Source organism: Onychomys torridus, chromosome X (genome assembly GCF_903995425.1).
Source record: "Onychomys torridus chromosome X, mOncTor1.1, whole genome shotgun sequence".
Classification (NCBI taxonomy): domain Eukaryota; kingdom Metazoa; phylum Chordata; class Mammalia; order Rodentia; family Cricetidae; genus Onychomys; species Onychomys torridus.
In genome coordinates this window covers 6,115,115-6,140,652 of record NC_050466.1, presented here as the reverse complement: position 1 = coordinate 6,140,652, position 25,538 = coordinate 6,115,115, and the positions used below count along the sequence as shown (strand labels likewise).

The following is a 25,538-nucleotide window of genomic DNA, read 5'->3' as shown; positions in this document are numbered from 1 at the left end:
TTTCGAAGACATTGGTTTACTTTGTATTTAATCATAACAGTCTATTCCATGGCAAAGTTTATGTCAGATACTTAGGAAAGAAAAATGGATTCTGAGAACCAAGCTTCTCAGTATGAGAGAGTCTTGCTTCTGTCCACAGGTTCTGCCAGGTAACCTGAGGGTCAGAGTGGGAACTGCTTGGGGGCTGGGCAGCTGAATGACTCTCCTCCCCATAAACCTGGCGGGCGAGGGCTAAGCATGTACACTTGTGTGGTTTTCGAATAGTGTTGACTGTCTCTCCATGAAACTATCAACTTCACTCCCCCCCCACCAGACAGGGTTTCTCTGTGTAGCTTTGCGCCTTTCCTGGATCTCACTCTGTAGACCAGGCTGGCCTCGAACTCACAAAGATCCGCCTGGCTCTGCCTCCCGAGTGCTGGGATTAAAGGCGTGTGCCACCACCGCCCGGCTAAAGATTTATTTATTTATTATGTATACAGTGTTCTGTCTGCATGTATCCCTGCAGGCCAGAAGAGGGCGCCAGATCTCATTACAGATGGTTGTGAGCCACCATGTGGTTGCTGGGAATTGAACTCAGGACCTTTGGAAGAGCAGGCAGTGTTCTTAACCACTGAGCCATCTCTCCAGCCCTTCACTTCGATGAAAGGCAAAAAGAAAACTGTTTCCTTCACCGAATGGAAATTTACCATATAACTGTCAAGAACATCGGGCAGTAAGTGACAGAAAACAAAATAAATAAATACTGTCCCTTTTCAAAGCTGCCAGGCTCAATGTTGTCTAGAAATGAGATGATGATTGTTTCCAAAGATGCAGAATCAGCTACAACTAAACTAAGGAGGGTTTTGGGAGGTTTCTGCTACATAATACAAACATGAAATTAAAATTTCAAATACACGTGTTTTAGGAAACAAAATTGTAACCATAATTCCTCACCTTAGAAGGCTCTTTATTTTCTAACCAATTGCTTGTTCATCTTTTAAAATGCTACAGGAAAATTGAAACCTTTCCTACATAGTCAAGTGTGAATTTATCATGTATGTCGCACAAGTTCAATAACAAGAATGGAATTAAAATACCTTCCTTATGCTGGTACAAAGTCTCAGGAGGCAATGAGAATAAGCAAATGTAGAAAACAGTATGAACCCTTCAGATAATACAACAGCCAGCTCCGGTGAACTACCAGCCTGTTTAATTTGCTTTTGAAAACATGAGTTTAGACTCGCAATGACACAGCTTTTGAGTCATTAACTTTATTTGTCACCTTATATAGACATTGGTCCATTTCCACCTCCACTTACTAGTCTACAGAATGAAGCTGTAGCACACACAAACCAGAGTAACTTCACAGGGGAAAGTTAGGGAAATAAAAATACTTTATATTCATGCTTCAAGATATCCCCCACAGATTTGTTTTTGTATATCTAATTACAAGCATCTATACTCCACAAAGCTATTCTCTTCTGAAATCAACATAGTATTTGTAATATTTTTAATATGTCTACTAAACCACATGGATCACCAAACTTGCAGAAGAGATTAAAAACAGCTAGCCTGCCAATCACACACACTTCCAAAACTAAGCGATTGTATAAGCATATCCAGTATTTTTGGGCTACTCTTAGTTAAAAATCTTCCCTCCTGTCTCAGAGATATTTACATCAGATTAAGACATTTACAAATGGTTCATAGTGAATAACAGTTCAACTAAGATTTATCTATGCTGTGCAAGGAACTCAAGCATTTAAAAGCTTCTCTGAGAAACCCAGTGCATTCTCCAACATGAATAACACAACTATTCTAAGTGGTTTACAATTCTTTCAGTGCATATTTCCAAATGTATTAAATGGAATGAAATTACAATATTAAATAGCTATGTCAACAATATTTGAGCATATTATGGAATCTATATCACAATTCATTTTGTGTCAACACTATAAATCACTCTAAAGAAACCACAGGCACATACAAAATACAGAACAAAAATCTATGTTTTCTTTAAAATAAATTTAAGGTATACTGTTTACTTTAAACCACACTAAAAGATACACTTTAACAGAACAACCAATTACCAAACCTGCTGTCTAAGTCTAGCACAAGGAAAACTCAATCCATTCGAATCTTCTGGTTTGTCATCCTATAAATGATGCTATCATAGCCAGGATCCATATTCCAAATGTTGTAAGAGACGATAATCACAGCCAAGGCCAAGCCGATCATAATCCACAGTACCATGTTGAAAACCACTGAATACTCCAAATTATACTTATATGCAAGATTATAGGGAATTTCGGTAGTCTACAATGAAGAAAGGAAAAAATATCAAGAGGAAAGAATTTTCAGATTAGAAGAATTATTCTGATTTAATGTCTATGATTTGCTGTCTAACAGACACTTAGGAATTCCCAAGTGGAGTAAAAGCTACCTATCTAACCTTGGAGGAGGCAAGAATGGGTCGCTTCCTGGAGAAGACACTGGCATTGCTGCCAACAGACAGAAGGAAGTCCAACTTCGAAGGTTTGCAGAGCCTGTGATCCAGTAAGCCTAGCCTCCAACAAACCTTCTCTATTTGTACCAAGAGACATGTAGAAGAATATCTTCAACAGAATGGACAACTGTGGCATGTTCAGACAATAGGGCATAGAGCAGTAAAATGACTCTGCTCCATGATATTTTAAAAATTGACACTAGCACAGAACACCCAAACATGCATGAAGTGTGGTTCCATTCGGACAGAATTCAAACCTGGGTAAATTGAAGCACTGTTTAAGACTAAATAGGCTGGGCATTGTAGAGCATACTTTTGATCCTAGCACTCAGGAGACAGAAGCAGCAGGATCTCTATGAGTTCTAGGCCAGCCTGGTCTACAGACTACATAGACCCTGCCACAAACAAACAAATAAATAACATAAATAAATACATCTACAGTCAGACCATGAAGGAAGGTAGTGACATAAAACACATGATGTTTCAACTGGATTGTCCATGTTAAAGTGGTGTGCACGCCAGGCCTTGGGGGATGAAGATCAATTCCTTGTCTACACTGTCTGAAAAGCTGAATTTATTCTGGGAAAGGTATCATTTGGGGCACATCATTCACTCTGGCTAAAAAATTTCAAAAGCAGGACCATGGCTGGAGATGAAGCTGGAACTAGGGAAGCTATGGAGCATCTGGACTTGAACCTTTAAGCAATGAGACACCACTGACCAATTTCAGGCAGGAAGTAACTGACAAGATCAGATTTGCCTTATAAATAAAGATAACTTAGCCTGGTGTGGTGGTGGTGGTGCATGCTTTTAATTCCAGCACTTGGGAGTCAGAGGCAGGCAGATCTCTGAGTTCGAGGCCAGCCTGGTCTACAGAGTGAGTTCCAGGACAGGCTCCAAAGCCACACAGAGAAATTGTCTTGAAAAACAAAAACAAAGACAACGGATGACAGTGCAGAGGATGATGTGGGTAGGGCCAGCTGGAAGCAGAGCCAAGGTGGGAGACACGAGGGCGGGTATCTGGCAGTGTTCCTACCACTCCCTCCCCTGGCCTGCTGTGCAGACTCAGGAGACAAGACTTTAAACTGCTCTGCTGCTGCTGCTTTCATTTTTCATTTCCAGTGCTAAGGAACCAATCTAGAGCCTGTGGACAGTTGGCAAGTGTTCCATACAACCAAAGGGTTTTTTTTTGTTGAGATGGTTGACTTGCTCTCCAGCCCTAGCTGGCCTGGATTTTACAATCCTCCTGCTTCCACCTCCAGAATTTGGGGGCTACAGTTGTGTGCCCTCATGCCTGGCTTAGTTCCTTAAACTCTTGCCACTGCTTAAAGTAACAGAAGACTGATTTCAACTGAAGAGAGGAGATGACAGGCTCACAGATAGGTGCCTTTTCCTGCAGGGAGCTCAAAGTTGACACAAAAGATTTTACACTGTCAAGCACCTGTTTCTTGTATTTATGTACATTTACTAAATCAGTTCCTTTCCACATCCATTTTGAGTGTATATGTAGTGCATAGAATTGCACAATCCTCACTACAGCCTAATCTGAAACCATCACACACTCAGAAAAACCCTCACATGGGGGCCTCTTGTCCTCTGTGTAGTTGGAGACACCAGTATACAGTTAAGGGTACTATGAATGCAGGAGAGTGATGGACCCTGATAACAGGTGCCCAACCAAACTGAAATATTCCAAGGAATGTTTTATACCCAAAATATATGCAATCTTGCTAATCAGTTCTAAGTGTTATTTTATGGGTCATACCCATGTTATTTGATGCTCTTGGGGTCTAATTTTGATGTTTGTCGCTTAAGCTATACTGAACTCTATGGTCAATTAGCCTTCCCCATGTTTTATACTCAAACAGTCTTAAACAGATACCCTTCCATCTCAGCTCAACCTGGAAGGCAACAATCTCCAGCCAGGCATCTCTGGACTGTCTGAAATTGGTACTGGCTATATAAAGCTTTTTGTACTCCAACCCCCACACTGATCCTTAAGACTGAGCATGGGGGACCCTGTAAACGGGTCCAAAGGGGAACGTATACAAATGGCAGGGTATCTGACGGCAGCAAGTGGTGGAGCTAATCTTCTTCACTTTTCTTAGATAAAGTCTCATGTAGCCCTGCGCAGGTTAGCTTGTGATCTACTCTGTAGCTGAAGATGGCTCTTAAGTCCTTGATCCTCCTGCTTCTACCTGCCAAGTGCTGAGATGACAGGTGTGAACTGCCATGCCAGGCTCGTAACATTCTTAGCTGTGTGCTGCAACAGAGCACCTGCACCGCTCTCCCATCACTGCCAAGTGTGCTGAGGCTGTGTGTGTACGTGTGTGTAAGAGACCATGTACCAGACACACACTTTACCATGGCCATCCAGCTCCTCTCTGACCCTCTATGTTAGTAGCTTTCAACCTTCCTAATGCTACAATCCTTTAATACCGTTCCTCATGTTGTGCTGACCCCAACCTTAAAATTATTTTCATTGCTGCTTCATAACTGTTATGAATTATAATGTAAATATCTTGTATTTTCTAATGGTCTTAGGTAAACCCTGTAAAAGGGTCATTCAATCTCCAAAGGGGGTGTGACACAGGTTGAGAACCGCCTGCTGCTCTATGTACTTTTAGTCAAAGCAAGAAAGCAACATCCACACTGAAATACTGATAAGCTAAATCAAAATTATAAAGAGGTATATGCAAAGGGTCCCTGAAAAATGAGGGACTGGGTCACAAAAGTAACGTCTCTCTAGAAAAGCAGAATCCATAGGTGGAGAGAGGCACATTATCCCCTTGCATTCACTTCTGATGGCACCTTGACATTAATAATCTTGCCAGCATAGACAGGTTTCCTTTCACTACCTGCTCAAGAATTTATATTTTACCTGACAGCAAGCCCAGGGAACCTAGGATCGCCAGCAGAAGCACAAACCTAGCTGAATGGGAAGGCTAAGTCTTCACTGGTTTACTAACTACTCATTCATGTCATCTATAGTAATATAGAATTTCATCCTTTGTTTTTGTGTCGTTTGTTTTGTTTTGTTTTCTGCAGGGAGGTTATCAAGGCAGGACTGACCTCAAGCTCATTATGTAGTCAAGGATGATCTGGAACTCCAGAGCCTCTTCTTGTCTTTACCTCCCAAGTGCTATGATTACAGGCCTATACCACCACCCTCAGGCTCCAGGATTTCTAAGTTTTTAATTACATTTTATTTATTTTGTGTCTGCATGTTTGTGTGTGGGTATGGAGGTCAGAGGTCAACTTCCAAGAGTCCCTTTGTCTCTTTCTATCATGTGGGTTCTGAGACTTGAACCCACTGAGCAATCTTGCCAGTAGCCCAGAACTTTATTCTTTTTGTTTTGTTTTTTCTCTGTGTAGCTTTGGAGGCTGTCCTGGAACTCACTCTGTATCCCAGGCTGGCCTCAAACTCACAGATCCTCCTGCCTCTGCCTCCCAAGTGCTGGGATTAAAGGCGTGTGCCACCGCCACCACCACTGGCACAGGGTTTTATTCTTTAAAGTAAGTTAATCTCACAGATTTAAAACAGGATCTAAAAACATACTCACCTCTTCTTCTACTTCAAGGATGGTCCTTGACTTCCTCACAGGGGAAGTGTCAAATGACTTGACAGTCACTAACTCGACCACTGCATTCCCACCATAGAGACTGTACATGTCATCTGCAAACTGAAAGTCAGTTATTGACATTATGATAAACAGCAAAATACATACATTTTGTTTACATTTGTATTTTTGGTTAAGAAAATTTTATAAAATTGTTCCTTGGTAATCTACTGGGGACTGGTTCTAGAACTTCTACAGATTATAAACTCTATACTCCTACATGAAATGGAACAGTATTTTCTATGCTTAGAAATTATTGAAATGCTATGTGGATAGTTGTTATATTATTGATTACAGACTATCATATACAAAGTATTGTTTCAAAATATATATACATTGTGAAATGGATAAATTAGCTAGTTAACATATACACTACCTCACATACTGATCATTTTTTGTGACTGGACAAATATATATTTGTTAAAATTATTTGTAGCTTTGCAAATAATTGCATAGTATATAATATTAATACCTATTAATGCAAACATGTATAAGCTTTAATTACAGCGTTTAAAACAGGAGAGCCTTACTACTGGTTTGCTTATGTTAAAATATTCAGTAAAGAGTTAAACTTTAATATACATTCAAATATTTAAATCAAATTGGAGACTGAACTTGCTGGCATGTAGATCTGGGAATGAAAGCAGAAAGGGAAATGAAGGACTCTGTCCAAGTGGTCTTTGGTTAATCATGGACAACTTTATTAGCTCGTAGTGCTTAATGAACATTTCAGATGAGGATGATGAAAACACTCTATGGCGGACAGTGGTGACAGTTTTGCATAGTGTATGAATCCACTTACCAGCACTGAGACAGACTGCAGAGTGGTTGAAATGGTGTGCTTGAGGTTGTGTGTAGTGTCAGAGTCCACAAACACACAACACTGCCATGGTTAGCACTGGAGAGACATCTCAACACACACGCTCCTGTTTTGTTTTGTTTTGACTGAGGATTGGTTGATTTTGATCTTTTGAGACAGGGTCTTACCATGAAGTCCAGGGAGGCCCCAACCTTGTGATTCCCTTGCCTTTATCTACAAGTGCTGGGATTATAGACATATGCTACCACACCTTCTCCCTATATACACCTCTGATCCTACACCATTCTTTTGTTGTGATGGTGGTGTTGGGACTTGAACTTTAGGCCTCACACACGCTAGGCAAGCACTCTAACCCTGAGCTATATTCCCAACCTGACCCCTACACTATTCTTATACATAATAATTAGAGAACCTTCAAAACAAGTCAAGTAAAACTTCAGCAGGACTGAGGGTGTGGCTTAGTGGTAGACCACTTGCTTGATTAGCATGTGTGAGACCCAGAGTTCTGCTCTTACACAGAGAAAGAAGAAACGGCTTCAATATGGTCACACACCAACCTCTCTTATACCAGTAACACTGGTCTTTACCTTTTGGAGAGCATCCACAAGGATCCTAGAAGCATCCCGAAATTGTTCAGAGTCTTCCCCATAGCGCTTCCCAAGTTCATCCAAACCCGCCAGCTCCAGTGAATACAAGTCAGGAGAATGATCCTTGGCTAGATGTTTATGACGAGACAACTTAAAACAAAAGGTAACAGAAATGAGATGCTAAACATAACCAAGTGAGGCTGTACACTGGAGTAAACAAGACGGCCACAGAACCGCCGCAGTACACTGCATCACAAAACCAGTTTAACACGGCAGCAAAGAGAACTTCCTGAAACGGGTTTCTGATCAATCAAATACAAATCTCGTTGCCTAATTTTAAAAACTTAGACATGATCCCGGAGCTCAGGAGTCACAGGCAGGAAGATGCCTGAGTTCAAGGTCTACAGAGTGAGTTCCAGGACAGCTAGGGCTACACAGAGAAACCCTGTCTGGACAAACCAAAAGTGAAAACAAACCAATAAACAAAACTTGTATATGAGACAAGGCATGAAGCAGTATGATATAAAGCATGAAGGTTGGACTGATATAATGCCAAGAATTGCTGAACCAGTCTCCCTCCTTCATACCCTCCCAGACCTCACCGGCCTCCGGCACTAAGCTTTCTAACTTCTTGAAGCAAGCCCTGATAAAAAGGCTCGGGGAAACAACTTCACAAGCTAGCAGACAACTAAGAAGATCCATTTCAGTCATGAGGATGATTTTAAAAAGTATTCACCAAAAGATAACTTGTAGATTTTTTTTTCCTTTTCCACTTGGTTGACGCTATTAGTCGCCCTAACTGTTGTTCCAATTTTTGATCAATAGCTATAGGTATAGGAATGAAGTCTCAGTGTCTGACGAGTAGTAGATGGCCAAACTGCAAAACTACAGCAGGATAGTTTCATTCCCAGGACTATGTTCTTTGAGGATTTATGGCCTCTCCTGAAGGCAGAAATGCAAAAGAAAGGACCACTAACATGGGACAGAACTCAGCATTCCCACCCCACCACCATTTTCTCAGTTGTCATGGGATCATAAATCTGGGGCATGCTTAAACTTTTCAGCTGGCCTTTTCATTGAAAGATTTTCTCAGAGATGAACCAGACAGAACTTGAAAGCTCGAGCAGCCTACTTACCAAACTTGAAATGTCACGGAGCACTTGCAGTTCAGAAAGAAAGAGCAGGTCAGCCTTCAGAGACCAAGATACACATTAGAGAGCTGTACCGCCATTTAGCAAGTAAAGTACAACACATTACGAATACCAATCAAGTCAATTTATATTATTTCCCTCCCCTTGGTAGGTTTACTATAATTGAAACTTGAGGCAGCTCAGTGGTAGAGAATTGCTTAGTATGTGCAAGGCCCTGGGCCAGCACCAGGAAAACATTCTTTGGTAACAAACAGGTGATGGCCACTCCCTAGTACAGTGACCACCACTTAACACTACTTCTCTTCTGATGGAACTGTGCCTGAGCACTGACACTGATGTGGTTTGCCCTCAGGGGACCAAGGGATCCTATACTATCTTAAGATCCTACAAGTGGACCAGTTTACTTCTTGCCTTGAACACTTTCCAAAGCAGAGACTTGAGAATGGTGGTTCCTGGCCACCCGTAATAGCTATGAAGGACAAGAGCCAAAAGTAGGGATGGCTGTCAGGCGTGGTGGTGCATGCCCTTTTCACCTCAGGACCCAAGAAAGAGAGGCAGGCAGATCTCTGTGAATTCGAGGTCAGCGTCATCTATACAGGAAGTTCCAGGCCAGCCAGGTCTACATAGTGAGTCCGTATCTCAAAAAAAAAAAAAAAAAAAACCAAAAAACAAACAAACAAACAAAAAAACCCATCTCTCTCTCTCCTGCAATATCCTGAAAAATGTGACTCCATATTAGCAACGGCTATGAATAATGGCATCAGGTCACCAGGTCTACACAGCTCAACCAGCCACCAAGAAGACTGGATTGTGGCTTGTCTGGATCAACTGGGAACACTGGTATGAAAATGTAAAAGTATTTACATGCCAGGTGGTGGTGGCACATGCCTTTAATCCCAGCATTTAGGGAGGCAGAGGCTGGTGGATCTCTGTGAGTTCGAGGCCAGCCTGGACTACAGAGTGAATTCCAGGACAGCCAGAGCTACACAGAGAAACCCTATCTTGAAAAACCAACCCGACCCCTGCAAAAAAAGTGCAACCCAGAGAAAGGTGTTTGTTCATGAACACTATGCCAAGAGAAGGAAGAATGCACTCCAGCAGTAACTGTGCCTAATTTTTCATTTTCTACACCTTTCAGTCTTGACAGTTTCGAGTAGCATGTGGAATGGGAATTTAATAATGGCATTCATTTATGCACTCAACAACTCAACTACTTACTTCATTATTCCTGCTCAAAGAATTGAGGGGAAGAGAGTTGAGAACGGAGTTTTCTTGAAACAGGCGATTACGTAGCTGCCGTAATGTGACTGAAAGGTCTTCAAAAACGGAGTTTGCTTTCCCCACCATGTACACTCTCTACAAGAAGAATCCAGAACTCTGGTTAACTGCCTGCTATGGATTCATTTCAACACACAGACTTTGTATAGATTTCTTCATATAACACTCTAAAACTGTCATGAAATAATACTTCTTTATATCTTTATTTATAAGTTAAATAAAAACTCTGTTACTTACTTCCTCACTGGGAGCCAATTGCAAAACTACAGGAGTTTCTTCCGAAAATAAGGAGTGAATGGAATTTGCAACACCGTCAAGACTAAAAGGAACTGCCTGAAATGCAAGAGGAAAAGTACAGTTAGTTTGTGAAACAAAATGAAGAGAAAAATCCAGACAGCATAAGCAAGGAGCCCCGGAGGAACAAGCATTTTACATTATTATTGATGTATAGTAACTGTTTGTATATTAACTGATGGGTTTTATCATGATGTCCATGCTTCCATATATGCTTTGAACACGAGGCCATCCATCTTCTACCATTCTACCATCCTTCACCCTCCCTTCTCTTTCCCCGAGGCCTTCCTTAGTCACTCTACTATTTTTTTTGGATGTCTCTTTTCTTTTTGAATTCTGTTTTCAACATGAGAGAAAACATGTAATATTTCACTTTTGGAGTCTGGCTTGTTTCGCTTAATGCAACCACTTCTTGTTCTACTCATTTTTTTTTCTGCAAATGACATGATTTTTCATTCTTCTTTATGGCTCCACTGAATCACCAGCAATTTTTTTTTGTGATTTTTTTCACATAATATATTTTGATCATGTTTTTCCCCCTCCCCAAACTCCTCCCAGATCGTATCCTCCTTGTTACTCACCCAACTTTATGGTCTTTATCTTTTACCTTTACCTACTAAGCCATCTCCCTAGCCCTATCAAAAGACTTATTACTTGTATGTGTGCTTGTATGTGTGCACATGCCATGACATATATGTAAAGGTAGAGAATTTTGCCTTTACATGGGTTCCAAGGACTGAACTCAGGTTGCCAGGCTTACATGTTCTCTGAACCTTCTTGCTGGCCCCAAGAGCTGCTTTTTAATTTGAATTTATTTTATTATTGAATGTATATGGGTATTGTGCCTGTAGTATGTCTATGTACCATTTGTGTGCCTAATGCTGGAGGAGGCCAGAAGAGGGCATTGAATCTGGAATTACAGATGATTGTAAGCTGGCTGCCATGGGGTGCTGGGAATTGAACCCAGGTCCTTTGCAAAAGCAGCCACTGCTCTTAATTACTGAGCCATTCTCTAGCCTCTTGAATATATTAAAGTGCAACATACATATGATACAGTATCTAAAACCTGGGATAAAGACATTAGCAAACATTTACAAATAGGTACATTCTCCTAGCCCAACTAGATTTAGGCACAAAACACCAGCAGAGCCCCCAAAGCACCCACCTCTACCTTTAGGGGTAACCAAAATGGGGACAACTAAGCTATGCCACATTTGTTCTGCCCTACACTATTTCAAACTGGCACCAAACTTATTTTGTAGCTTCATTACAAGGCCTCAAACTTGCGAACCTCCTGCCTCCACTTCCTAAGTGTCTGAATTACACTGTACCCAGTGTGCTTTGGTTTTAATGGAGATATCTTGGTGACTTTTCTTCCAGTAGTTCTGTTTACTACTTAAAGGTCACTGTCTATAAGCAGCAAATGAATGCTAATGCAGTGCAGGAAGAAATGAAGGTAAGTAAAGAAACCTTATAAGATGAAATACCAGTGGTGGTCCAGAGGCTCTCTAGTGAGACCTTACTCAAGGTCACAGAATCTGAGCTTGTTTTATCCAGTAGGGCTGCATGATAGGATGATTCGGCCATGGGCATGGTTACCAGGTGTTTGGAAGCTTCTACATTTGGCTGTACAGGGTGCTTTGATCTTGCAAGGGGGAGGTCTTTTGCCTCTCCCCTTGGTATATTATAAAAAGCCCTTTTGAATAAAACTCTGGGCAGCTGGGTATTGACCCTCCCAAAGCTATCCTGTGTCTCTGTCTTTCTCCTCATTGTCTAGGTCTATCTTTCTATCTGATATTTTCTCATTCCTCTCTCTTGCACCTAAGAACTCTTTGAAAGGTGGGAGCAGGTCGGAGCTGGAGTCCGGCAGACTCCCACACCAAAGGCATCAATTTCAGGACTCTATGACTCGAACACACACGTTCAAGTCATAGAATCGATGCATATTAACTCTTCCCAAACTTCTAAAATGAGGTCACAAGAAACTGGAGAGGAGGAAGAGCAATCAAGATTACAAAATCATGTTGTCACCAGCCTCTGCAAGTGCCTGCCTTTTGTGAACACACTGCTCACCTCCTCAGGCTTGGGTGGGAACACATATGACACAAATGTGCCTACCTCATTTTACCTATTACAGTGGTTTTCAACCTTCCTAATGCCATGATACTTTAGTATAGTTCCTCATGTTGTGGGAACCCCCAACCATAAAATTATTTAATTGGTACTACATAACTGTAATTTTGCTGTTGTTACAAATCGTAATGTAAATATCTATGCTTTCCAATGATCTTAGGTGACCCACAAAGGGTCGCAACCCACAGGTTGAGAACCATTGGCTTAATAGACCAGCATTTGGGTCAGGAAAGTTGAAGACTGAAGGGTATGCCCCTAGCAATCAACCTGGAGAAGCTAATGAATGAGTTAAATATTAGATTGGGAAGAAAAATAATTATATAGACTACTAAGCTCAGAGAGTGGAAAGCCTGGGTGGTTGGATTATAGCAACTGTTTTCTCACACTGTTTTAGACAGCTATGCATGTTTGTCCAAGAATTTCTCCATCAGTATCACTTGAAACTATAAGAGCTAGCTGACAAAAGGAAGCCATGCCAAGTAGAATTCAAAGGTAGTTTGTGTGGGCTCTGTGCTCTGAGCCTTCTATGTCTTTCCCCATTTTCTTCCAAGAAAATACGAGTAGCTGATCAAGGTCACTCAATACAGTAACTCTTGTTATTGCTCCTTCTCAAGTAAAGTGAGGCAGTCTGCTTCAAAATGTTTAGTGTAGGTGGGGCTCAGTTGGTAGAGAGCTTAGTGTACATGAAGCCCTGGGTTTAATTCCTAGCTCCATATACACTGGTGGTGAGTGTCTTGGCATCACAGAGTTCAAGGCCAACCTGGGCCACATGAGACCTTGTCTCAAAAAACACATTTGGGGTTCTATCTATGCTATTAAACTTTAAATGGTGTTCTGGATTTTACATATTTATGCATAAATGAAATATGTGGTGATCTTCAAAGAAATCACATAATAAATTACAGCAATACCTGGCGAAAGAATGTACCACTTGATCTTCACTGTTCTCTTTCCACTTTCCTTGCATTTACTCTGAAAACTTTCCTGCTTTCTTTAGCTCATGCAAGAGATCTAAAGGCGGCCACACACATTCACAGCTGTCAGCTCCCCTTTGGACCACTTCAACTGTACCTTGCAGTTTTTAAATGTACGGAACGTTTATTCAGTTCTAAGTCATTTCGACATTGCTGGTGATTTCCTTTCTCTTCAACTCATCAAGTATTTAGGAGCGTACTGCAACCACGTTGTCCTTGTTTAAAAAATGGCTGTTCAAGAGCTGCATAGTGTAGCTGAAGGAGAAACAGTTCTTGGCCTCCGCCTGCCTCTCATTGCCACTCCTGTGAGGTTTTCACTCCCTTCAATGGCCTCTTTGTTTTTATCACTCTCTCTAAAGTAAACATTTTCATCACCTCATCTTGGTTTTTCTAGTTTAGGCAACATCCATTTACCATCCACTACCAAAAATGAAATTAGCTTTCCCATATCGCCAACCACAGCCCACTCTCTGCCCCATCCACACTGTTTCAATCCCTCCACCTCCAAAGGTTACATGAGAATTCTGCAGAAGTGGTACCAAGCCAGTGACCATTCATTCTTAGGACTATGTCAATCACTTCTGCAGCCTAGCTTTCTACTATACAATCACTGCTTTTCTGTGCTTGCTCTCTGCTTCACAATAGAAATGATGAGATTTCTGCTTTGTGTGGTGAAAACATTTAAAAGCTGATACACAACTTTAAAATTCGCACTATATTTATGCTGGTTAGTGTTCTGATAATTTGATACAAGCTAGTGTCATCTGGGAAGAGGGAACCTCAATTGAAAAAAAATGTCACCATCAGATTGGCCTCTAGGCATGTCTGTGGGGCATTTTCAGTTTGATTGTTTTTTGTTTTTTTTTGTTTTTTTTGTTTTTTTTTTGTTTTTTTTTTTTTTGCTTTTTTGAGACAGGGTTTCTCTGTGTAACTTTGGAGCCTGTCCTGGAACTCACTCTGTAGACCAGCGTGGCCTTGAACTCACAGAGATCCACCCACCTCTGGCATTTTCTTGATTAGTGATTCACACGAGAGGGCCCAGCCTTCTGTGGGCAGTACCACCCCTGGACAGGTGGGCCTGCATTCATTGTCTAAAAAACAAGCTGAGCAAGCCATGGCAAGCCAATGAGCAGTGTTGTCCATGCCCTGTGCTTCAGTTGCTGACTTGAGGCTCCTGCCCTGAGTTCTTGCCCTGGTTCATGATGGATTGCCAACCATAAGCTGAAATAAATCCGCTCCTCCCGGAGTTCTTTTGGTCATGGTGTTTATCACAGCAGTAGAAATCAAACCAATCAATATTTTGATTACAATCACGATCCTTCTGTGCATTATATCACTAAAGCATGCTCCAGCAATGCTACTTCTAGAGATATATCTAAAGGTTTGTTATTTATTATGTTTTTAATTTTATGTGTATGTGTGTGGGGGGGGGGCCTGAATGTATGTATGTGTAACATGTGTGTGCAGGTGCCTGACGAAGCCAGAAGAGGGTATAGGAACTGGAGTTACAAGCAGTTGTGAGTGGCCTGATGTGAGTGGTGGGAGACCGGAACCCAGTGCTCTGCAAGAGCAGCAAGCGTTCTTAAGCACTGAGCCATCTCTCTAGCCCATTGGGCACATATGTAAAGGAAGCAGAAATCAGTATGCTAAAGAAACCTACTCTACTCCCACATTCAATGCAGCACCAGTCACAATAGTGAAGCTATGAAAGCAAACACAGCGTCTTTATAAAAATGAATGAAGAAAATGTCCTAGGGCTGGGGGCATTGGTCAGTGGTAGAGTATTTTCCTAGTGTGCAAGTACTGAAACAGAAAAAAGGAGAAAATGTAGCACATATACACAACAGAAATACCATTGAGCCCTCAAAGGGCTGGGGGAGGCAGGCAGTGGGTGACAGACACACAGTGAGACTTGTCTTTTGTGACAACATGGGTAAGTCAGAACATTATACTAACTGAACTAATCCTGGTGCTGAGCAAATACCACCATCTCACTGATTTCACAGAAGTCAGGAGCAGCATGATGTGTTATCAGGACCGAGGGGGAAGTGGACAGGGAAAGGGCGTGCTGGTCCAAATACATGGGGTTTTGGGGTCTTTGAAACAGGATCTCATTATGCTACCCACACTTGCCTCAAACTCACTATGTAGCCTAGGTTAGCCTCAAATTTGCAGCACTCCTCCTGCCTCAGCTTCCCAAGGGCTGTGATTATAAAGACACTGGTTCTTTATTGTGTGTTCAGGTCTGCCTTGTGGTCTAGTGCATGGCTGTGTGTGTGTGTGTGTGTGTGTGTGTGTGTGTGTGTGTGTGTGTGTGTAGCTGAGAACTAGACCTAGGCTAGTTCATGGCTTCATGAATTCGAGGCCAGCCTGGTCTACAGAGCTAGTTCCAGGACAGGCTCCAAAACCTTGGTCATGGTAGTCTATCATAGCAATAGAAAAGTAACAGGAGGCATATCTCTTAACTTAGAACTCTCCTCCACAGAGTATGGCCAACTTCCAGTAAGCGCACAATCACCATGGATTTTTTTTTTTTTTTTTTTTGTGAAAAGAAACTACTTCCAAAAGAATTTAAAAGGAAATTGTGTTTTAGAGAAGTTGCACTCAAAATAGAGGTGTGTTTAGAATATAATTCATTTTTTAAATGAGAGAACAAGCAAGATAGTAGAGCCTTCAAATAAAGTTACAGAGACTAAAATTACATGCGCGTGTGCGTGTGCGCACACACACACACACACACACACACACACACACACACATATTCAATGGAGACACTGGAATAAGACTGCACAGGTAATAGTCAAGAGAGGAAGACTAATCTTGGGAGCTATCGACACCATTAGATAGAAATCATTTGCATTCATGTGAACTGACAGGGAAGTTTTCCAATGCCTCCAGTTAATGTAAGAAATACTCACATTCTCCAAAGGGTAGGAGATGACACCGCCTGTGGGGAGAGCCAGCTTGTCCACTCCCTTCACCATGACCAGAATGGTTGCCCGTGGCCGGTGGAACAGGTTACCCACAGCAAGCCCTGGCCAAGACAGGTCCTAAATGTTGAAAAGCACAAAACAGTTTAGTTCTCAAGTATGGAAACATCTAATAACAGAGTGAAGGCTTCCGGGATGACACTGGCCGGGGCTTTCAAAGGGGAAGTAAGCATCTTATTGAAACAACGGTTACAATTTCCTAAGCGGCAGCATGGATGTCTGCCTTCTTCTTATCGGAAAGTTTGCTCACAACTTTTGTGTAAAAAATGCAAGCCAGTAAACCAACCCCATGTGCTTTGCATTTTGCAGACTATGAACTGCTGTTCTCGTCCCCTGCATCATTTTTTCCTTTATGTGCAGCATCACTTTTACCTTGCAGTGACCGTCACAACTGTCAAAACGTTCTCTACTAAACACTTTATATATAAAATTCCTTTAACAGTGACTCACGTCACTTTACTAATAATTATTTATGAAGCTTATTTTAACAGCCATTTCTGGTCAAATTTAAGCTTGTAGAGAACTAGGTACAAATTTCACCCTTCAGTGTCAACAACCAATCCTGCTTTAAGGAACCTGAGCTCATGGGCTGTACCCACAGCCCAACTGCCAAGCAGTACCCAAGCAGAGCTGTTGGTCTTGAGAGTGCTTGGAGCCTAGAAGTGACTGATGACAGCAGCAGCCAAGTTAAAGTGGCAAGAGAGTGTAGCATCTCCTCCTCCTAAGCTCTGAGCTTCGGGCCTCTTGGCAGTGAATGGATTCAGGCCACTCTGCTACAGGTCCATCGGTAGCCAGGGATGACTACAGGGCAGAGCATCATTCTAGAAAAACACAGCCACTGGCTGCAGTGTTCTGACCTCAGATAAGACATGTAGACATTTTAGCACTTGTGACAAATCTATTTCCTACACTAAAAAAAAAAAAAAGACACAGCCTATTAATAGCACACCTGCAATATGTAAATTACTACATGTCAATTAAAAATAAAAATATACTTGACATACTAGATAGATGCATCCTTACACATCAAGGTTCTCACAATGATGAATGCATAGTTATACTGATAATGATATATGAAGACTTGGTTTCAGGAACACTTACCTAAGATTACCTCAAATACCAATGAGTCTTTAAAGTTTTGTAATCTGTGGCAAATGTTCCTGTGTGTTTGTTGTTATCTTTGACTATAGGAAGAAATCAATAAAAATGTTTTAGAAGCAGTTACAACCATTTTTTTAAGTACACATACTTCTTTTACAGAGAAGCCCATGGACAGTGCAGCCACATCTGGGATTCGATCTCCTGGTATAGGCCAATTTCCATTTCGGAAAACAACAGACCCTGGTGATCTTAATATGCTAAATTCATTCCCTAAAACACCTGAGGAGAAAACAGATCGGTAAACAAATTATCATCATTATAAATCTTTCATATCCACCTTGAAGTTGATTAAACATAAGACATTTCCCCCATTCCTCACTGGCTGAACATGCTAAGTTATGTTTGGACAAAATACTGCATCGTAAAATGAAGAAATCTGGGGTGGGCTGCTGGGAATGGAACCCCAAGTCTTCATGGCACGGGCACACGAGCTACGGCAGATGGAAGCAGCTAGTCCCAGACTGAAGCTGTCCCCCACCATCACCACCATTTCCCCAGTAGAGCTCTAAGAATAAAGTGCAAATGTGCTGTTGGAACAGGCCACAGTGCAAGGGATTTCCTTTTTAAAATTTTAAATTAGCAACTCTCTCTGCACAATGACTTTCATTCTGGTATTTTTATAGATGTATAATCCTCTCACTTCCCCGCTTCCTTCTTCTTAACTAGTCTCTAGTCCCATGTCTTTTAGGGGAAACCACCAATGAATTTAATAAGATCTGCAGAGAGAAGAGTGAGTGAAGGATTATTTACAGGTATACAGGTACCTTACCAGTGGCTACACCAAGAAAATCCCCCACCCCTGCAACCATTAACTGCTTATAGTTCCTCAGGGATGGGTGGGGCCTCATGAGACTCCCTCCCCCAGTACTGCTAACTGCCTATAAATCCTCAGGGATTTATAAGGCTTCATGAGCCCTACACAGTACATGGCAGAAAGTTGAAGGGCCCAATCTTGTACATCTAATTACAGCTGCTGTGGGTTCAAGACTGCCATGATGATGTCATGCCTGGAAGACAGTGTTCCACGACAGCTCTTCCACTGGCTCTTACATTATTCTTATGTATTTGTTTATTAGACATGTATATATTGCCTGAATGCATGTTTGTGCTTGGTGCCCCCAGAGGTACTGATGCCCCTAGAACTGGAGTTTCAGATGGCTGTGAGCCTTGGAGGAGTGAGAGGGTTTACCTACTGATGTAGACACCCTCCTACAGATGGCCCTTAACAAGGGACCATGACAGCTGAGCAAGAATTAGAAAGCAGCGATAGTTCTCTGGAAAAAGAAGAAGCAAAAAAGCCAAAGCCTTGGTCCTAAAAGGGAAGGAAACCTGAAATCCTGGAATTATTCTGTCATCACACTTCTTTATAATATGCAAATATATGACATTCTTATTTTACTCTAAGACTACGGCAGGCCAGGACATCTTTAGAGGTTAGTATATCTTAGGATACAGCACGTTTCCTTATACTTCATAGGCAACTTAGAAAATGAGAATTATCGTGTGTGTGTGTGTGTGTTGTGTGTGTGTGTGTGTGTGTGTGTGTGTGTGTGTGCGCGCGTGCGCGCTGTAAGCACATGTTACCATATTCAGAGAACTAAGTGCAGGAACAGTGTTTTTGGTTGACACAGGAAGGTGAGCGAAGGCACCCTGTACCAATTACTGAGAGCGTATGGCACCTACAGTGAAAGTCAAGGACGAGAAGAAAAGGGGGCTGTTTTAACAGGCTCCCCTAAGGATGGAGTATTTGCTTCTTCAGCAATGTTTGAGTGTTCTCTTGTGTCTTCGTGATGCTGGGGATGGACTCCAAAACCTGAAGCCCAGGTAAGGCAAGCATCCCACCTCAGAGCCACCACCCAGAACAACAAGTAGCTAATGGAAGAAACTGTGTCCAAAAGCAATCTTGGCCAGGCCTAGTATGGAAAGAGAGGCTTTGGGGAGGCATCAGTGTTACTCTTGACCTCAAGAAAGACATGCTTGAGCCTATGCTATGTGAGTGAAGTGGGGGGCATTAAGAGTTGTTGTTTTGGTTTTGCAGTGTTGACAGTAAATAAAAGGCCTCAGGCTGGTGCAAGTGCAGTAGGACCAGTTAGGAATTTCAGTTCAGCCCAGGGCCAGAGCAAGGACTTCTAAACTTTTAGCTGAAGGCAAATGAGAAAAAAAAATGTAGCCGAATGGAATGGTGTCTGTAACCAACAGATATCTCGGTTTGTACTGCACAGAGCCTTCAGGGCGAATTCCAAGCGTAACACCTCAGGCACCTTGACAGTCAGCCTGACTTTGGAAAGGCTGGGAAACAGGCAAGCCTATACTTTCCAAGCATGCACACATTGCAGGAATATAGATATAGTGACCCCATGCCTTCAACCCCCATGAGCTGGCATGACGCAACTGTCTCACCTTTGTGGTACAACTCCACCACACCTGCACGAACTCCTTTACTAACCCACTGCTTTGAAACCCTTAGTCAGAAGAAAGGTGATCTGGTCCAGACTTGTGCACACCGCAGGCATCACATCTCGAGGATGCCTGGCAGACAGCTGCCCTCGAATGCCACCTCAATTAGAGCCACTCCATTGTCCTAGCATCCCTTGTCCTGATCGGAATAGGCTTCCATCCTTCCAGTCAGTCTCCAGATCAGCCTTCCCAAGCTTCACAGAGAAAGCCCAGAGATTCCAGGCTACCTGCTGGCTCTCACCCAAAGTCCCTAGCCATGAGAAAAGAGTAGTCTAACAATCTGTTCAGCTTTCTTCCATCCACCCAAGACATGATTCACTTACCATTTATTAATCCAGCTTTTTGATAGCTACATATCAATAGATAAGTGACTATAGGGAGGTAGGCAGAACAAGATGTCCCTGTATTATCTAAGCTACTGGGAGTCAGGGATTTCATGTGTTCCTGAGGCCGAGGAGAGCACCTGACACACAACTGCTCCATAAATGCTGCTGGATTGATGAGCGAGTGAAGTCACACCTGGAACTACCAAGGTCCCCTCTCATGGGCACAAAAACAAGTCCCAGGTGCTGCCATTCTAAACTTAGACCCATCAAAGCCTCTACCAGTGTCTTGTCCAAACAAAAGCATCTCTAAATCAAATATGCTTCCCTTCAGGGGAACCATACAGCTCACCCCTCTGCTTTCTTGCTTCATCTCCTGCTGCCTGCTTTGGCCCCCAGTCTCTACCCACACCACTGAAACAGCACACCAAACCCTAAAACACAATTCTCAGCCCTTAATCACCTAACTTCCCCACACATCCGACACTGGCAGTCCCTCTTTGAAATGCCATCTTGGCCTTGATAAAGACAAGGCCCCTGGCCTTCCAGTGCCTTTGACTGCTGCTGCGCTCTCTGGTTCATCCTTTACACCTTCCAGTGCCTTTGACTGCTGCTGCGCTCTCTAGTTCATCCTTTACAGCTGTGGTACAAGGCTTTGAAGATCAGCTCTTTCAACACAAAAATGGAAAGTAGCCCACACATCAACCTGTCTATATAATACATATGGTACACGTGTGTACAATAATTGGTGACAAATCTGTACTGTACTACAAAACACACATTAAAAAGAAATTTTAACCTCTATAATATAATCCAATGTAATCAGGATACAAACCCAAGTTTAAAACATGACCATTCCTATTTAAAATACAAAGATTAAAAAAAAAGAAAGACATACCTGGAAATTCTAGTCCATCCTTCCAATATTCAACTGAATCATGCAGCTTACTCCACTTGAAAGAGCAGAACTAACCCAATTCTTCATCATGCTCCGACTTGAGCCCATATACCCCTAAGGCTACAAACACCCAACCACTGCCAGCTCCCAGATTTTGATTCCTAGTCTCAGTCTCCCCCAGTCTTAGGCCTCCACACTCACCACTCCATGGACAGCGCCTCCTAGGTCTCACTGCTCCTCTAGATTCAACAGTTGCTTTGAACCTGGATTCACTAACTTTCCGAGCTCTGCCATCTCCCCGCAACCCAGCCGCTTGAACAATTCCTCTTTAAATCCTTCTGCAGCGTCATAGCACTCAGCCACTGCTTTCAGCTGCTCTTTTTCATAATTATTTCCTGAACCCCCCCCAACCACCACCATGGTTGTTCCCTCACCAGGTCTGCTAAAGTTGGCTGCCTATTACTCTGTCATACTACCCTCAGATCCAGCTTTCTCTTCATATTTTCAAAATACAAATCTAGCCCAGTGGTGGTGGCACACGCCTTTAATCCCAGCACCCAGGAGGCAGAGGCAGGCGGATCTTTGGGAGTTCGAGGCCAGCCTGGGCTACAGAGTGAGTTCCAGGACAGGCTCCAAAGCTACACAGAGAAAGCCTGTCTTGAAAAACCAAAGCAAACAAACAAACAAACAAATCTCTTTATTCACCCCTCTGCTTACCTGCTGGTGCTCACTCCCTAGGGCCTTGCAAGGAAATCCAAAAATCCCCTGGATTTCTCACTAACCTGATTTCTGAGATCTCAACACTCTGCTCTTCAGCTCTCATGTCCCTGTGCTCCCTCCACATGCTGTTCTACTAGGTTATTTTCCCCACCTCAGCCTTTCACATATTTTTCTTGGGAGGCGCCTCCCCTGGGGAAAGTTCCTTGAGCCTCTCCAGTCTGGGTTGGAGAGTCAATGGCCCTCCCTTGAGGAGCTCCGTCTTGTGCAGTAAGCTTCTATAAGTGATGGCTGGAATCAATCAATTTAAAAAAGGAATGAAGGACATCAGTCATCCAAATCAACTCCCTCCTTTACATTATAGCTCTTACAAATTCCATGGGTTAATTCTTGGTCCGTCTTCGCCAGGCTAAGTAACTGAACTTTTTCAAATATGCCTCAGAATGTAGTATTCATAGCCCAGGTTCCCTAGTTCTCTCTAGTTCCCTAACCCTGTTTGAGAGTAAACAGTGAAATCAGAGTCCTTAATGATGTTTTCCACTAACCACACTTAGTCAGTGTGGAAAATAATACTGTATATTCACCTGACAAGACCCAGCAATGCAGAAGCTCTGAATTGTTATATGAACCAGACCATTTTTAGCAAGGATAGCATGCCCAAACCACATAGAGAAACAATTATTTTATCTCACACAAAAACCGAACCCAAATCCTAAACCTCAGTGACTCAAAATGTCACGGAGCTGAATGAACATAATGGTACTCAGAGGGCAGACAAACAGATCTCTGCATTCAAGGCCAGACAAGTCTTCAAAAGATGTCAGGCATGATATTAAAACACGCAATTTCAACAAATGCCCAGCTAAACCACAGTGTCAATGGGAAGATTTTAACTTTGAAAGCTGAATTAAAACAAAATAATTCTCCCAAAGTATATATGTATGTATGTGTGTGAGTATATATATATATATATATATATATATATATATATATATATATATATATATATATATGTATGTGTGTATACACACATGCATGTGGAATCCAAGGTCAACCTCCAATGTCTTTCCTCAGGAACTATCCACCTTGTTTTTCAGACAAGGTCTCTCACTGGGCCATGAAGCTCATGCATTAGCTACAGTGGCCAGCAAGGAACTTCTAGTGATCCACCTGTCTCTACCTCCCCAGCCCTGAGATTATCAGCTCACACCACTATACCTTTTTATATGGGTGCTGGGGTTCAGACTCACGTCCTCATGTTTTTGTGGCAAGCACTTACCAAATACTTCAAGAATTCCCATATCTTGATAAATAAATCAGAATGGCCTTTCCAGAGCCAACAGAAAGGAAAAGACCCTAACATTTTGGAGGCCTGGAAATATTTTAACTATTAACACGGAACACTGGGCACCTCCAGGGGTGGAGAAGAGCTTCGGTTTTCAAAAACATCCCTTTTAGCTCCCATTCCAAAAGTAGGACCTCCCAGCATCTCACACAGCACAGGCGTGAGGTATTGAGGTATTCTTGCCACAGAACATCCATTCCTCCAAGGTTGTTCTCCACTTTACTTTTTTTTTGGTTTTTCTAGACAAAGTTTCTCTGTGCGGTTGTCCTGGAACTCACTTTGTAGACCAGGCTGGCCTAAAACTCACTGAGATCCACCTGCCTCTGCCTCCAGACTTCTGGGATTAAAGGCGGGCGCCACCACCCCAGGCTCCACTTGACTTCTTGTTCGCTACTGTCTACAACCCATATCAACCCTACTACTCCCAAGTTGTCACACAGCATACCCACTACTTGGAACTCAACTGATCTGCCTTCAAATCCAGCTTTGTTACACACTACCTGTGTCATGCCAGCTTGATTTAAAGCTGCGAAATGAGGAAACTCTCTTCTAAGGATTACTGTAAAAAGAAACGTATTATCACATGATTCGCAAGCCACAGGCCAAATGTTAGCTCATTTCCACTCTTCTTGTTCTACGTTAGAGAATCTAGGTTCTACTAAGAAAGCTACCATTTATTTGACATGTGACCCTAAAAGCATGACTCACACCCTTGTGTCCAAATCCTTCAAATTGGGAACTGTGATCAATACTGAACTGCGTTCATCTGAAGAAATAATTATATAAAATATCATATAAAAAAAACGAAGACTCAATTTTGCATCCTGAAATGTATATATACGACGGAGGCAAATTTGAGGGAGGCAAGGTTTCATCCGTTGTTAACATCATTAGAAACGGAGGCGGCGGTGGGGGTTGGGGGAACAGCAGCCGGAGGCGGCTAAGTCGTTGGCCGACCTTCCCTTCTTGGTAGTGGGCTGCGGTTCAACGGTGTATTGAGAAATGCAACCCGTCCTCCGAAGGGCCTTGAACGGGGAAGGACTGATCCGGTAGACAGGAGGACAGAGTCCCATCCGGCGGCGACGCGCCTTCCCTCAAAAGGCTGATGCCGGCTCCGGAGCCTCCCAGGTGGCCCTACCCGGCTCCAGAGACCACCAGGCCGCGCGCCCGGGCCAGATAACAAACAGGAGACCCCAAAGAGAGCCATCTAACCCAGGCCGCCCCCACTGCGGCCCCCGCCCGCAGCCGCGCCCGCCCAGGGTCCCCACGCTCCGCGGCCTCCCGCAGTGCGCCCCGGCTGCTCACCCGTCACCAGCAAGGGCAGGAGAGCGATGAACACAGCCATGATGCCACGGCGGCTGAAGCGGAGATGGGCTACACGAAAAGGGACGCTGGGACTCGAGGGAGCACCGCAGCCCTACCGAGTGACGCGCTCCCGAAGGTTCCGATTTCTAGGCCCCACCCCTTTAGCCACTCCAGGACTAGGTCTCGGCCAATCGCCAACTACGCCGCTACACAGGAGAGACGTAGCCGAGGAAACGTCAGCGATTGGGGCAGGGCCTAATGTGATGGGTGGAATTCTCTGCCAATAGGAGTCAACGGTTTTAAGAGCAGGGCTGTCCTGCCCCGCCAGCCCCCACAATGACCGGTCACGAGATGAAGGGTAGGGCCCCCGGTAAGAGCAGGTAGCCCACCGATTGCAGGTTCTCGAGAGCCCACTGTGAAGGTACCTCCCAGGTGTGCACCCTTTGTCCAGCCTCGGGTGACGATCTCCAGCCCGGGCGTGTGTCTTTCCCGATCTTGTGTCCCCTCCTGCTGCGAATGACAGCTGTGGAAAGCGCTGAGTCAGCTTAGGTTTTGCTCCGCGGAATGCACAGACTTGAGCACCTGCCGGGAGGAAGCCTGGCGCCTGAGGGAACCCCTGCCCACCTAGTAGAGGTGCTGCTTAAAATATAGGACTCCCGCTTGAATTGTACATAATGAATAATTTTTTAGTGTATCTGGACTTTTTTTTTTTTAGTGTATGTGGAATATTTGTTTTAGATATACTAAAACAAGTATCCATTGGCTGAAAGTCAAATATAACTGGTTATTCTGTTTCGATTTTGTTGTTGTTGTTATTGTTGTTTTTCCCAGACAGGGTTTCTCTGTGTAGCCCTGACTGTCCTGGAACTCTCTTGTAGACTAGGCTTGCTGTATCTAACAACCCTCCCTCCAAACACTGCAGTCTACAAGGAGTGATCCCACAGAATACTAATTACTTCTTCCATTCCTCCTTTGGTTTCTAATCTGAGCAAGGTGCTCA

The 25,538-nt window shown here is 43.1% G+C and overlaps 1 protein-coding gene across 1 annotated transcript; it reads right to left on the bottom strand.

The window, feature by feature from the left end:
• Positions 1–1,167: 1,167 nt before the first annotated feature.
• Positions 1,168–24,712, bottom strand: Atp6ap2 (ATPase H+ transporting accessory protein 2). The gene is made up of 9 exons (XM_036175000.1): positions 24,539–24,712; positions 17,582–17,712; positions 16,261–16,392; positions 10,179–10,274; positions 9,882–10,019; positions 8,649–8,702; positions 7,513–7,662; positions 6,049–6,168; positions 1,168–2,295 (listed from the first exon to the last, which is right to left on the bottom strand). Exons 1-9 carry the CDS (start codon positions 24,576–24,578, stop codon positions 2,104–2,106), a joined length of 1,053 nt encoding a protein of 350 aa, XP_036030893.1. The 5' UTR covers positions 24,579–24,712; the 3' UTR covers positions 1,168–2,103.
• Positions 24,713–25,538: the final 826 nt, after the last annotated feature.